The sequence below is a fragment of the Aricia agestis genome, chromosome Z (assembly GCF_905147365.1).
Source record: "Aricia agestis chromosome Z, ilAriAges1.1, whole genome shotgun sequence".
Lineage (NCBI taxonomy): Eukaryota > Metazoa > Arthropoda > Insecta > Lepidoptera > Lycaenidae > Aricia > Aricia agestis.
In genome coordinates, this window is record NC_056428.1 from 35,636,591 (window position 1) to 35,650,397 (window position 13,807).

Below are 13,807 nucleotides of genomic sequence, written 5' to 3' on the forward strand. Positions count from 1 at the left end.
TATTTTGATGATATGTGGTATGGTAAGGTTGAAGATAACTAAAAATTAATGCACTTATCTCGAAAAGAAGAGTGGACACTGAAATATTTTTATGTGGGTAAAGAAGCTCGAAGACGACTGTCTATTTTGCCTATTGTTTATTGTTTGAGACTTAGGAGGCGATGGTTTCACGACTTCACTTGTGGCTTGTATACCTACAAAGGAAACTTGACCCCCCGATTATGTAAAGGTCTTTAAAGCATACTAATATTATATAACCGATTTTCATCACAGGGCACCCCGTTCGCCCCTCACGAAGCCTCCGCTACGGTGTCGCGTGTCCATCGCTCTGTGTCCATGGGGCAGGCGGGTGGGCGTGACCTCGCGCACGCAGCGAGACCGCCCACCGCACGCGAGCCGGACGCACAGGATACGCTCACAGGTAATATTTTAGGCATTTCTGACAATTTTGAATATAAATAGTCACAAAAAACGCTTAAGAATTTAATTTCTTACTAGATTTCAAAATATTATGCACATTTATTTAACATTACAGGTTATTGTAAGCTGTATAGCATTTTCTCTTATACAAAACATTGATCCGGTTACTATTTTACACGATACGCCATACAGTGCTTTATAATTGTATGATTAAAAATTATCTTAACAGCTAAAAATATATTATGTAGCCAGTTCATTGTGTATTTCGTATTGTATGTCACTAACGGCATAATATATCTTATAAACTTAACCGAGTATTATTATAGTTTGTGCGTTTTAAGATGATATGGGTGACACATTATAATTGACAATAGTAGGGAAGTTACCTAAGAAAATTAATCGATAATTTAAAAATATCGAATCACTTCGTAAAGGAATTACAATCGAAGTTATCGATTTCGTACTGACGTTTCAGAGTGGCGCCGGCGATTTAAAATGGCCGCCCTTTTTATCGATTTGATTTCGATTCAACAGTGTCAATCTCTATTGGCATAGGTTCCATTTCATGCATCTGACATTTTTCAAATATTTTCGTAACAATAATTTTCACAGTTAAAATTTATAATTTTATTTTTTAATTATATATTAATAAGTTAGCATTTAGCAACTTTTCATTATTATTCATTTACAATTATAGGAAACATTTGTTTTTGTAGATGGAATATAATTTATTACATTTTGTTTTTTTTTGTTTTCTTGTAAAAAAAACCTGTAGCAAGGAATATGAGAAGTGTCACCCATATCATCGTAAAACGCACAAACTATAGTGGTGTTATTTACACATTACAGGAGCTGGTTCAACGCTGCTAACACAGCCCAGTGCGGCGCTACAGAAGTTAGTCGGCTGTGAATGTCCTACTGAGCCCTGCGGCGTATCCGCCTTTGAACCGCCCATTATTGACGTAGATACATTGATACAAAGTCCCGTCCTATCTTTCATACTGGCGAAACGCGATTTGCCGTCGCACCAGCAGAAAATGGATGCTGCAGTTAGAATAAATACGGTCAGGCAGTATGCATTTGAGGTGAGTTATTGCAATGCGAACTTTCTTGAACGTAAAAAGGAAACTACTATTTGGTAATTAAAGACTTACTTAGCTTTTTAGTGCTCCGTCATTATTAAAATTAGTAAGGTACTCAATGCATGCTGTAGTTTTACTGAAAAATATTCGATGCAACAAAGTCACACGATTATGCGGACTTTAAATAGGGGCTTAGTCACATTAGGACACTGCGACGTTCACTTTAGAAAGCCCTATACTATTTCAAATAATTATTTTTCAGGCTTTGAACTGGTTGCTGCGTTCGACGACGCAACCTACGAGCGTACACGACGTCATGTGGTGGTTTTGCAACGCTCTGGACAAGTACGCACGGATGTTGCCCCCTTCGGCTTCTTATGCTGATAACAAGGAGGTAACAAAATATTTTAATTAGCTATTGTAATTTGAGAATTATGAATAACGTTGATAACGGCTTTAATTTCTCGGTTGAGAACTTTTAACAGTGCATTCGTGTGGCTGGCAACACTAGTTTTAAAATATCTTGTACGAGCCTTCCTTATTGTAGATTAAAATATATTTTTTGTACATTACAAACTGTGTAGTTAACTAGTTAATAGTTTACGATTCACCTTAATTGTAACAAACATTTAAGGTGCGGATATTTTTTACAGAACATAGTAAACGAAGGTGCTCGCGCGCTATGTCCGACCGCGTCAGTGTCGGCTATATGTCCCGGAGGGCGCTCCGCGAGGGGCGCCCGCGCCGCCTTCCACTCTTTCCTGGGCTCCGTCAGCGCATTAGCTCCGTCCCTGCCACCCGCCAGCCCCGCCAACTTACAAGCTGTTAGATGTTGGGCTCTGCATTACTCGCAACACGACAGAGCTTTCTTACACAGGTAAAATAAGATTAGTGATAACCTTTGCTTTTACGAGCCTAAAGGACTGTTTCACCACTTCAATCCGTCTGGTCGTTTCCCGGATTATTTCATTAAAAATACCCTTTTTTATTTATATTATGGTACAGAACTTCGATTTTTTTAAAGACAATATAGGGCGATGGAATGTTATCATAATAATTTATTATTCAGTTAAATACTAGACCTTTCAGGTGTAGATAATATTTTCATATTCATTTTTTCCAAAACGAATTGTAAATATGCCCACCATAAATTATAATTGTATTTAATGCTACCTTTGTTCTAAGTATCCGCGAGTTATATGTGTGTGACTCCTACACGCTGCTCGGAGCAGATCGCAAGTGTTCAGCGTCATCAGCAAGATTCTGTCGCACGCCGAGGACGGGGCGTACGATGATGTGGTCGGAGCGCTACACGAGAGCTACCACAGTTACGTGAATAAGGTTAATTATTGTTGTTTTTCTAACGCATTATAAAAAACCGGCCAAGTGAGAGTTGGATCGCCCATAAACACCAATGAAATATATACATCCTTGTTACCAAATATCTACATATAAAAAAACATCGTTTTACACGTTACGTGGTGACACTCCCCCTTTTTTACGACGCGCTTTTTAAGTATATATTTTAGCGTATACCTATTACTGCTAAGTTTGCTAGGAAAAAATCTTCTTTCTTCTATCTTCCCTTTCCTTCTCAGAAGAAATTTAAGAAGCCCTAATTGTAATTATTGTCTGTCACAAGTCATTGACTTTTAGTAAAACTAAAACTACATTTTTCCATTTCATACCAACTCTAAGTTAATAAGATTCTAATATCTATGTTTTCTATTTACAACTGCTGTTTTTACTCCCAGCAAAACTTCATCTGGAGCTGTCCCGACGTAACCGGTTGGTGCGACATAAGCGTATCCTCGCGGCAGGGTATGGCGGGCGCGCTAACTGACGGCAGTACCGAGACATTCTGGGAGTCAGGCGATGAAGACAGGAACAGAGCGAAGTGGGTCCAGATATCTTACCCCAGCGGCTCGCAGGACGAAAGGCCGCATATTGTATGCATACACGTGGATAACACGAGAGATACCGTGGTAAGTTCCATGTAAACATTCGCATATTGTTAGTAGCGTTTTTACAGGTAGTGTGGTAAGTTGTGTATAGAAATTCGCAAGTAAAGATATTATATACTTTATCACTCGGGCACGAAAATAATTATTGACGAGGTATTGTGTGCCTGCGGAAAAAGTATAGCAATACGTGCGCGTTGCAGAGATGAACCATAATTAGATAAGATGAAGCATAGATATTTGACGCCTGTTTAAGACCATTATATCGTTTTATTATTTTACAATCAACTCATATTGGAAGGAGATTTATAAGTATACCATCTATTATAAATTTTTTTTAGCAAAGAGAGATAGTAATAATGGCATTATTTTTGTTTCAGAACAAGACTCTTCTAATGTCGTTCCTGTTCAGTGGAGGCACAAACGAAATGTATCACATGCAAGACATGGAGGTCGATCCTAAATCTGCTACATGGGTCTGCTACACATTACCAAGTAAGCAATTTTTTTATTAATTTATGGTGCAAATCAAATTTAATATTACATAAATCTATCTGTATCTATATAATATCATAATCTATACTTCTATACTAATATTATAAAGCGGAAGAGTTTGTTTGTTTGTTTGTTTGAACGCGCTAATCTCAGTAACTACTGGTCCGATTTGGAAAATTATTTCAGTGTTAGATAGCCCATTTGTCGAGGAAAGCTACAGGCTATATTTTATCACGCTAAGACAAATAGGAGCGAAGAAATAGAGGAAGATGTGGAAAAAACGGGGGAAATTATTTGAAAGGGCTATCTCACGAACTACTGGAGCGATTTTTCTGTTATTTGGCACATATAAGAAGTAGACCACGTGAAGGATCATTTAAGGCTATTTTTTGTGGACTAATTTGTCTGTGAAATATCTAATTTACGCGGGCGAAGCCGCGCGGAACGTCTAGTATTACAAATCTATCTGTATCTAATAGATACAGATAGATTTGTAGAACAAAACACAAGTAACAGCAACTTGTTTACAAACACACTATCCGCCATATTCGAATCATAACAATTTTACTTCATGACTCGTCTTTCTCGCTTGCGCTTGTGCATTGCTAATTAACCTTTCTCCGTAATAACTCGTAAGGTATCGAGTTATTTCCGAGTATATTTCGCGCGTGCTATAAGGAGACAGAACATGACGATCAGTTCACAGGAATGAAAAGGACAGATGCTTACTATGAACTATCGTTGTATGGAAAAATAACCCTCTAATTTACCGGCTTGATTCTTTGCGCCCGCGCCTGCACAATGCATTGATTGCCTTTTAAAATTTGTAGACGATTCATTATTAATTATTATTAACTATTAAGTAATTCAAACTATTTCAAGTGAGAGAAAAATTAATCAATATAGACCCGGGTATGTAAAATATTTATTAGATAAAAATGTCGAGCCCATAGATTCGATTTTTCTAAGGGAAGCCGACGGGAATCGGGTTATATGGACTCTTCGCCACTGGTATCTATATAATATGATCTATATTCTAAACAGTTAAGGCTGGTTTTATCGTTAGCGTTTCGGCTGAGGCGCGCTAGATTATAGAACGCCACTAATAGAAATTTTATCTATTATATTTATTTGTGTATAATATTTATTTATCTTATTATATATTGTATCTCATTTTGTCATTTTGTTATTTTTTATATCCATGTTCTTAATTAATATTTTCAGTTATTTGTTGTGTTAAGTAATTAAGTTTACGGTTGCCTAGAAGAAACTGCTTCCAGCAGTAAGGATGCTATTTCAAACTGTTTTTTTTCCAATCTTTGTAGGTATCTAATTTGTTTCACTAATGGTTTGAATAAAGAGTTTTTTTTTATTTTATTTTATTTATTTAACGCCACTACTACCCCCATACAGTGGCGGATTTACAAATTTACCGCCTGTAAGCTATTCAATTTTTGCCGCCCTTATAACTGACCTTTGGAATTCAATACGTTAGCTTAGTTTTCAATCTCACCAAAAAGCTGAGACGACCACACAAAGTTTCACCCTGTGCGGTAGCGAAACGGCGAAGCCATACATATTTACTGGTATGTAGAATTTGTTTAAATTAGGGCACTGCTTGGCACTACTAATATATTATATTCTGTGGTTAGGGTCAGTAGAGTTAGGCCGTGTAGATTCAGAAGCTTGGCTCTACATGAGATCTCATATCTTTTTCACAGAGTAAACCGTAAACGTAATATGTGGTCGTCTCGTCAATATTTTACAAGAAATGTTTTTGTGGAATTTTTTATTTCTGTAAGATAAACAAATGGGGCTAAATTTGCCGCCCCTCTAAATCTGCCGCCCTAGGCTCCAGCCTACTTAGCCTATTGGTAAATACGCCCCCATACGTCTACGAACGCGCGCGCTCCAACGGCGCTGCCGAAACGCTTAACGACAAAACCAGCCCTAATCAAAACTTGATCAATTAGTCTACAGCTTTATTACAGTATAGCGATATAGCCAAGCGCAGTATAAACATCTTTAAAAGTCACATGGTTTAATAGCTTCAAAATTAAATAAATAAATAAAAAAAAAATCGGTTGCCATCAAAACACCAGTACCAGTAAGAATACATGCTACACCCTACATATTCGCAGGAACATCAAGCTCATCAGTGCGCGTGCGCTGCGAAGTCCGCGGTCCTGAAGCGGCGGTACGCGTACGCCAAGTGCGTGTGCTAGGCGCGCCCGCCGCGACGCACGCATCTAACACCGCGCACGCGCTACACTCGCTTGCTGAGAGGGACACGCTGAGAGTGTTCAGGCTGTTGACTTCGCAGGTGATTACCTCATATAGTTCTATTTTGAATGGTGTAGCTTTGGTATATGAATGGTGATTTTCAAATCTTATTTTTAATATAAACATTTGAAGAGAATATGAAACTAAATATTATGACGAAAAAAAATTACCTCTGTACGAAGAAGTTATTCGTCATCCCCATATCTATCAATAATATGATAAAATTTGGTATAGATATATTGGGTGTGAGAAAGAATATTACTTTAGACTAGGAAGAAAAACATCATAATATAACGTCATCAAACATCATCATCATGAATAACTTGTAATCAAAGGTACCTGCGCGATAAACTAATTTAGGTACAATAAAGTTGCAGGCAACATTTAGTTTAAACCTAAAGTAAACATTAACTTTAATGATGGAACAAATATCTAACGTACTCTTTGTATTATAGGTGTTTGGAAAACTACTGGAATGGGAACAGAGCGGTAGTGAGTCCGGCCAGGAAGGTAACATCGCCGAGGAGGCGGCCGTTGATGACAGCGACTTACGAGAACACGTCGTCGGCATATTGTTCGCCGGACATAAACTCACGTCGTTGCAGAGACAGGTTAGCAAATTTATTAATTAAATGCCATTTATTTCAGGTTTCTTCAATAACATTTAATCCATGGTTGGAATAATTAAACAATTATTATTACAGGTGATGTCGCACATAGTGTGCGCGATAGGTTGCGAAGCGGCGCGCGTTCGGGACGACTGGGAGACGGCGCTGCTATGCGCCGAGGCGGAGAGAACGCACGAAGAGGAGTCCCCGCCCAGACCGGCCGCTACGCACCAGCAGGACAACTATTGCTTTGAGATGCTGTCACTGGTATGGGTTTATTTATATTTATAAGTACTACTATACATTATTATAGTTATGACAAAATTACAAATATAAAATTACGAAATCCTGTTTAAAATAAGCATCAAACAAGTAATTGGTTATTGGGACCTTTAAAAAGTCATAGATCACTAATTTTATATTTTAAAGGAGTTGATTATTGTCCAGATTATGTTCAAGAATTTATCTTAAACGATCAACATTATTTTTATACCATCACCTTTCACATAACACTTGACGATCTGATTTGGGATTTTTCGATAAACTTCATATTAGGCTTTAATTAAATAAAAATATGAACTATATCACTCTCAAATTCAAAATATTTGTGTGAATTAGTTGCTGGCGCTAAGCGGCAGTGCGGTGGGTAGAGCACATCTCGCGCAACGCACAGAACTACTCAACGATCTGCTTGCCCTTCTACACACTGGCAGCGAAAGAGTACAGAGACAGGTACACTTTTACTTCAGCATCTTCATAGTAAGTTTAAATAATATAGAAATACATTTTCCTATCAAATGATCGAGAAATGTCTTCTTGTTAGTCCCAAGGCATGTTGTAAACATAAGACAAAATAATTAAATTATAAATAAATAATGCATTACAGGTAATATCATTACTGCGAAGAATGATAACCGAAATACCGCCGCAGAAAATGCTAGCGGCTCTCAACCAAGGAGGGGATTTGAGTACAAGGTAGTATTTCACTTTATTTTATTTAAACACAACAAGTAGAATGACAGACAAAATATATTTTTAACAACTTTAATTAACTTGAATTTTATTTTATTTTGTAATTTGATTTACCAGTAAAATATTTTTAATTTTCCAGGGTTACTCTCCTAGACCATCTAGTTACCTACCTGGGTAAGGCAATTACCGTCCAAGTCAAAGTAAAGGGTGCGGGCGGTAGTGCCAATCCTGGTACCGTGATGATGGGATCTAGCGTCGCGCCTACGCCACCTGCCTCTTGGTTCATGCGAGGCGAAACCACAAAGAAACACTCGCATCTCGTCGCGAAATTGGTGTCTGATATGGCCGAGGTAAAAATAATTTACTGCTATATTCTAGTAATTTTGAACGCTGCGAAAGGTTATTGACCGATATACTCTGTTACAAGTCAAATGAGGCAATCCGCAATGCGTTATAATATGTTTATTTATTTATTTTTTATTTTTTAAGGCACATCAACAATATAAACAAATACATTTTAAACAACATTAAATAAATAACAGCTAGTATTTACATCACTTATAGATATGCACAACATTTTAGATAAATTCAATTAAACAATCAAAATTAAGTTAATAACAAATAATTTTGGTACTTACATAAAATTAAAAATTAAAAAAGACATGCAATTATTTTAAATGTAATCTACTTAATTATAATAATTTCATTTGAAAAATGTAAAAATGATTATAAATTTTAATAAAATATTAAAAATATAATTGTAAAAAAATTCAATTGATGAATAATATTGAATAAATTACCAATAACAATACTAAATATGTTTCTTCAATTGTTCTTCAATACTATAAAAAAAAAAATACAAACTGTAATCTATAAGTAATAAAAATACGGATGTCTTAATTTTTGACTGTATTTAAATTCATTGCGATAACAATTCCCAAATTGCAGGATAAAGTATCATCCGCGTGGGGTGCGGAGACGCGCACCGCGCTCGCTCAGTACGTGAGTGCGGTCGCGCACGTAGAGGAGTGCGAGCGCCGACCCGCTCGGTGCGTCGCGTCGCCAACCGTGTGGCTCGCGCTAGCGGCCCTGTGCGTGTGCGAGCACGAACATATTGAGCTGTACGTATATATTCTTCATAAAAATAAATAAACGATATTTTACTATTCTAAATAGGCATTTTAAGTACAATATATTTTGAACGTCGAGTCTACTGACTTCTCAGTATTACCGTCCATTAATTCATATACACTTACAGCATAAACGGCACGGGCGACGGTCGTGAGAACAAACGAGACGGCGCTGCGGAGACGCGGCCGCACTGCGCCAATCACGACGACGGATCCACCATAGCTGTCATAGAGTGTCGGTCTTGCGGCCCGCTCTGTGCGGAGTGTGACCGCTTCCTGCATCTGAATAGAGCAGCTCGCACCCATCATAGACAGGTAATATTCTAAAGCTGTTGACACACTGACCATACGAATCGTAAATGCGCATGATATAATATTATCTACTATCTCAAATGTCGATGTTTTATGTTGTAGATGCAACACAATGATTTGACATTTACAGCATATACGATTTTAACATATCGCTATTTTGCCCATTATCGGGACAGTAATATTAATAAGGCACGTAGGTTTAGCGAATTAAAAAATATATGCTCTATGTTTGTTGAATGTGCATAATAAGAAAAACTATGTTTTTTTACAGATATGTAAAGAAGAAGAGAGCGCTATTCGCATAGACATACACGAAGGATGCGGGCGGGCTAAACTATTCTGGCTGCTACTGTTGGTCGATAGGCGTACTCTGAAGGCTCTGATCGAGTTTAGAGGCATGGAGTCCGGCGTGTGTGAAGCTAGTGAGAACACTACTACAGCACTGACTGGACTAGCGGGCACTTGTCGCTTCTGCGGCGCTCGGGGTAATACAGGACTGTTGGCTATTGGAAACGTCTGTGCAGACCAACAGTGTCAAGTAAGTTCAGCTACTTATGTGGAATCACCTAGTTCATCATCGTGAAAAATCTTTTACACTGTACTACAGAATACGTCTTATTTGTTGATACTTGATAAATAACCCAGTTTATCAACCATCACCAAATATTCTAAGGCATAGCACATACAAAGTGTACAATTAATATATATCTGACAATATCCCACTTACCTTATCATGCCATATAGCCTTTTTTTAAATACCTTTCTCAATATTCTGAAACATTTTTGTTTCAGGAGCACGGTCGCGAAGCGTGCGCTCGCGTGCTAACCTGTGGTCACGTGTGCGGCGGCGTACGTGGCGAGCGGGCGTGTCTGCCGTGCTTGTTCGGCTGCGGCGCAGACTCGCTGCGGCAGGACGCCGACGATATGTGCATGATCTGCTTCACCGACCCGCTACAAGCGGCTCCTGCTATACAGGTTGGTCATTAATGGCATACTCATCATCACCTGAAACAACCGATTCGAGAAGACTGGGGACAATTTAGTGACTCCAAAAATAAGATTTCGAATTTAGTAATAAGGAGATTTTGTAATTTTTGACTCCCTACTCAAATTATTTTTTCATTTATTTTAAAACATTTATGTTTTAGCTAAGCTGCGGTCACGTTTTCCACTTACATTGCTGCAAGAAAGTTCTGGCCAACAAATGGATTGGACCTCGAATCACTTTCTCTTTCGCACAGTGTCCCATTTGCAAGGTAACATTGTTTGATGTATTGCGATATGGTGAATGAATGGGTATGCATTTGATATTGTAATTTGTATTATTTTTTTACGTAACAGGAGGACATGACACACTGGACATTGGAGGAACTGCTCGCACCTATAAGACGTCTGCGGGAGGAAGTGAGACGGAAGGCGTTAATGCGGCTCGAGTATGAAGGGCTGGCGGGTGGGACGCGCGCGCGCACGTTACCCGACCCAGCCACGTATGCCATGGAGCGATACGCTTACTACGTCTGTCATAAGTGCGGCAAGGTAGGATTTGTCGAAGTTTTTTACACTGTAGAAGGTGTAACAAAACACAGTGATGAAACTCTAGGGCATGTGTACCTGATATCGCTGAAACAGTTACTGTTCTAACTTCTATGTTTCTTTGAAAAATGCGCCAAAGTTATGAATTTATCATAACCATATAAAAGTTTTAGAAAAAGTGACTTTCATCGCAGCTACTTTCACAGTGATCTGTATATACAGCTTTGTCCATACTTGATCATTTTCGCGTATCAGATCTCCGTCGCGTAGCATCGAAGCGTATCATGTCGATCATATCACTAGCAAAGTGTATACGCAAAATGATAGTGATCATGATACACTTCGTATCATGATACACCCCGATCGCTAAAAACCGCGTATCAGTAGGGCTACTACGAAACTGTTTTGAGACTCAAACAATCGGACGAGAATGCCGCGTCATGCTCTAACAACGTCATTTCACGTTTGTTAGACTAGGACGCGGCATTCTCATCCGATTATTTGAGTCTCAAAACACTTTCATGGTAAGGCCTGATACGTGTCATATCGGATACGCGTATCATGATTGGCAGAATGATCTGATGTGGACGCATTTTGATATCTGCACTCTAGAAGTTCTTGACTGAATGAATCACTAGATCGATACGAGGATTGGCGAGATGATACGCGATCAAGATATAGTATCTATAAGTGTGGACGTGGTTTTTGGCCAAACTGTGGCTCACGCGATAAAATATACGCTATGGTCAAAATAGATGTCCACACTTAGGATACGCATACTCGATACGATACGCCTGATACGGATACGACTACTTGATACAAATGTGGACAAAGCCTAAGAGACACATATACATCCTTAATTATTATAACTATTTTGTTACATCTCGTTATAAGTAAACTTCGAATTATATTTAAAATTATAAAATGTCAATGTTTATCCTTGCTATTTTATTGCAGGCGTACTTCGGTGGTCTAGCTCGGTGCGAAGCTGAGAGTAGCGGTTGGTGGGAGCCCGCGGAGCTGGTTTGCGGCGCGTGCAGCGACGTCGCCGGCGCCCGCACCTGCCCCAAACACGGCGCCGACTTCCTCGAGTACAAGTGCCGGTATTGCTGCTCGGTGAGTACACAGCAATAGCTATAAATTAACGTTTATTGGACTATTTGATAGTTGGCACATCACATTAATTTAATTATCTTATATACAGTAAAACATGACGCTAACATGAAATATGGCAATGGTAACAAAGCATCAAAGATATAATATCTACTAGATTTAAGTTACAATTTGGTCGACGTAACTAGAGTCTTAACTATGGTGACTATGGTGGTTATAATATGGACTCTAGTGCCTAGACTCCAGAGTATCAATAAATGCTGTTTGAAACTTATCTGATATAAATATAATCACTGATAATATTAAATTTCGTCCACAATTCGCGCCCGCTGCTACGGTCACAGACCACAGTACATGACCAATGGCTGTGCGGTCGCTGCAGTATGGGCATGCGAATAGTGGTGCGTGTTTTTGATGATTTTGTTGTTATAATTATCATAATATGTATTATTATTTAAATTAAAATATGTAGGCTGATATTAAGTGTGTTTTGCAGGTGGCTGTTTTCTTCTGCTTCGGAACGTCTCACTTTTGCAATGCTTGCCACGACGACTTCCAAAGAGTCACCAATATACCGAGACACCTGTTACCTCAATGTCCAGCAGGTATTTCGATATTTCTATATCTATCTTTCTTTTAGTATTTACGTTCATGTAAACTTAGATTATGCCGACAGTGGTATGAGAATGCCATATCTACAACACGATAAAATATTTTGTTAATTCTTACCTTAATCGATGAATGTTGAATTAAATTAAAATAATATCATCTTTATTTTGAGCATCATAATAAAAATATTTTTTCATCAGTGTATGATATATTCCTAATGTTTTGTATTCGATACTAGTGAATGTTTATTTTACAGGTCCCAAAGGTGAGCAACTACCCGGTTCTTCAGACGAGTGTCCGTTGCACGTGCAACATCCGCCAACAGGCGAGGAATTCGCTCTCGGATGCGGCGTGTGTAGACACGCGCACGCATTTTAACGTACACGTCGCCAGTAATGCGTACACATGAATATCGATTTTGACACTAAATATCAACGATTCTTTTATCAATAACTGATCGTGTTTAAACTAGCATCAATAAAATACTCGATTCGCATCAAATAATGATGGAAACATAAATAAATCTGAATAAACATTATTTATTTAAAGAGTATTTATTAGACGTGCATTCGGTATTTTTTGATGGACGATTTAATATAATATCCGATAATTGTGAACTCGAAACACTATTTTTGTAATGGTGCTTATAAATGTAGTGACAAAAACCTAGCTGCTAAAACTGTGGGGGATAGTATGATATTAGAAATTTCTTATGCCAAAACATTTATTTTAACAGTCACCTAATCAGTGAAGTAAATGTGTTAATGCTTAAATATGGTTTGCTAACGAGTAACGTGCATACATAAGTAACTTAAAGTCTTTGTTGCGGATTCTTCTCTTTGTAGAACCGTAAATCGTAATGTTATGAAAAAGTACTATCTTACCAAACAATAGGTGCTTAATGAATGAAAACAACGATACAACGATAAATGCTTCATGCTAATTTGTGCTTAGCTTATAGGAGTTGTTAGAATGAATAGAAAAATCTTTGCTCGAAATGCCAAATGCGAAACATCAAAACAAGCCATGAGTTACATAGATTGTGTTAGCTGCTGATGCTAAAAAATATTATATTGTTTTTAATTTTAGCAATTTTCAAAATTATGAAAAACCTTTCATATTAAGAACAACGATATTAAAATTTTTGGGTGTAAAGTTTTGTATTGACTTATGAATTCACAAAATCTATTGACAAAGTAATAATAATATAATAATCATTTGAACTGTTTGCGGGACAACACATTATAAATCACTTTCAGCCATTTAGATGTGTACAAAAATGATCGTTT

At 37.8% G+C, this 13,807-nt stretch overlaps 1 protein-coding gene across 1 annotated transcript in view; it reads left to right on the top strand.

The window, feature by feature from the left end:
• The window catches only part of LOC121739399 (E3 ubiquitin-protein ligase highwire), a 154,280-nt gene extending 140,685 nt beyond the window's left edge, over nt 1-13,595 (top strand). The window contains exons 53-74 of the mRNA XM_042131859.1: nt 274-421; nt 1,270-1,505; nt 1,765-1,896; nt 2,156-2,379; nt 2,735-2,843; nt 3,257-3,487; nt 3,844-3,958; nt 6,100-6,281; nt 6,697-6,852; nt 6,946-7,116; nt 7,468-7,581; nt 7,736-7,824; nt 7,961-8,171; nt 8,770-8,942; nt 9,080-9,266; nt 9,535-9,801; nt 10,056-10,238; nt 10,412-10,519; nt 10,605-10,799; nt 11,754-11,912; nt 12,406-12,514; nt 12,775-13,595. Coding sequence (XP_041987793.1) covers nt 274-421; nt 1,270-1,505; nt 1,765-1,896; nt 2,156-2,379; nt 2,735-2,843; nt 3,257-3,487; nt 3,844-3,958; nt 6,100-6,281; nt 6,697-6,852; nt 6,946-7,116; nt 7,468-7,581; nt 7,736-7,824; nt 7,961-8,171; nt 8,770-8,942; nt 9,080-9,266; nt 9,535-9,801; nt 10,056-10,238; nt 10,412-10,519; nt 10,605-10,799; nt 11,754-11,912; nt 12,406-12,514; nt 12,775-12,896 — 3,621 coding nt within the window. The 3' untranslated portion in view covers nt 12,897-13,595. The remainder of the gene's footprint in view (nt 1-273; nt 422-1,269; nt 1,506-1,764; nt 1,897-2,155; nt 2,380-2,734; nt 2,844-3,256; nt 3,488-3,843; nt 3,959-6,099; nt 6,282-6,696; nt 6,853-6,945; nt 7,117-7,467; nt 7,582-7,735; nt 7,825-7,960; nt 8,172-8,769; nt 8,943-9,079; nt 9,267-9,534; nt 9,802-10,055; nt 10,239-10,411; nt 10,520-10,604; nt 10,800-11,753; nt 11,913-12,405; nt 12,515-12,774) is intronic.
• Nucleotides 13,596-13,807: the final 212 nt, after the last annotated feature.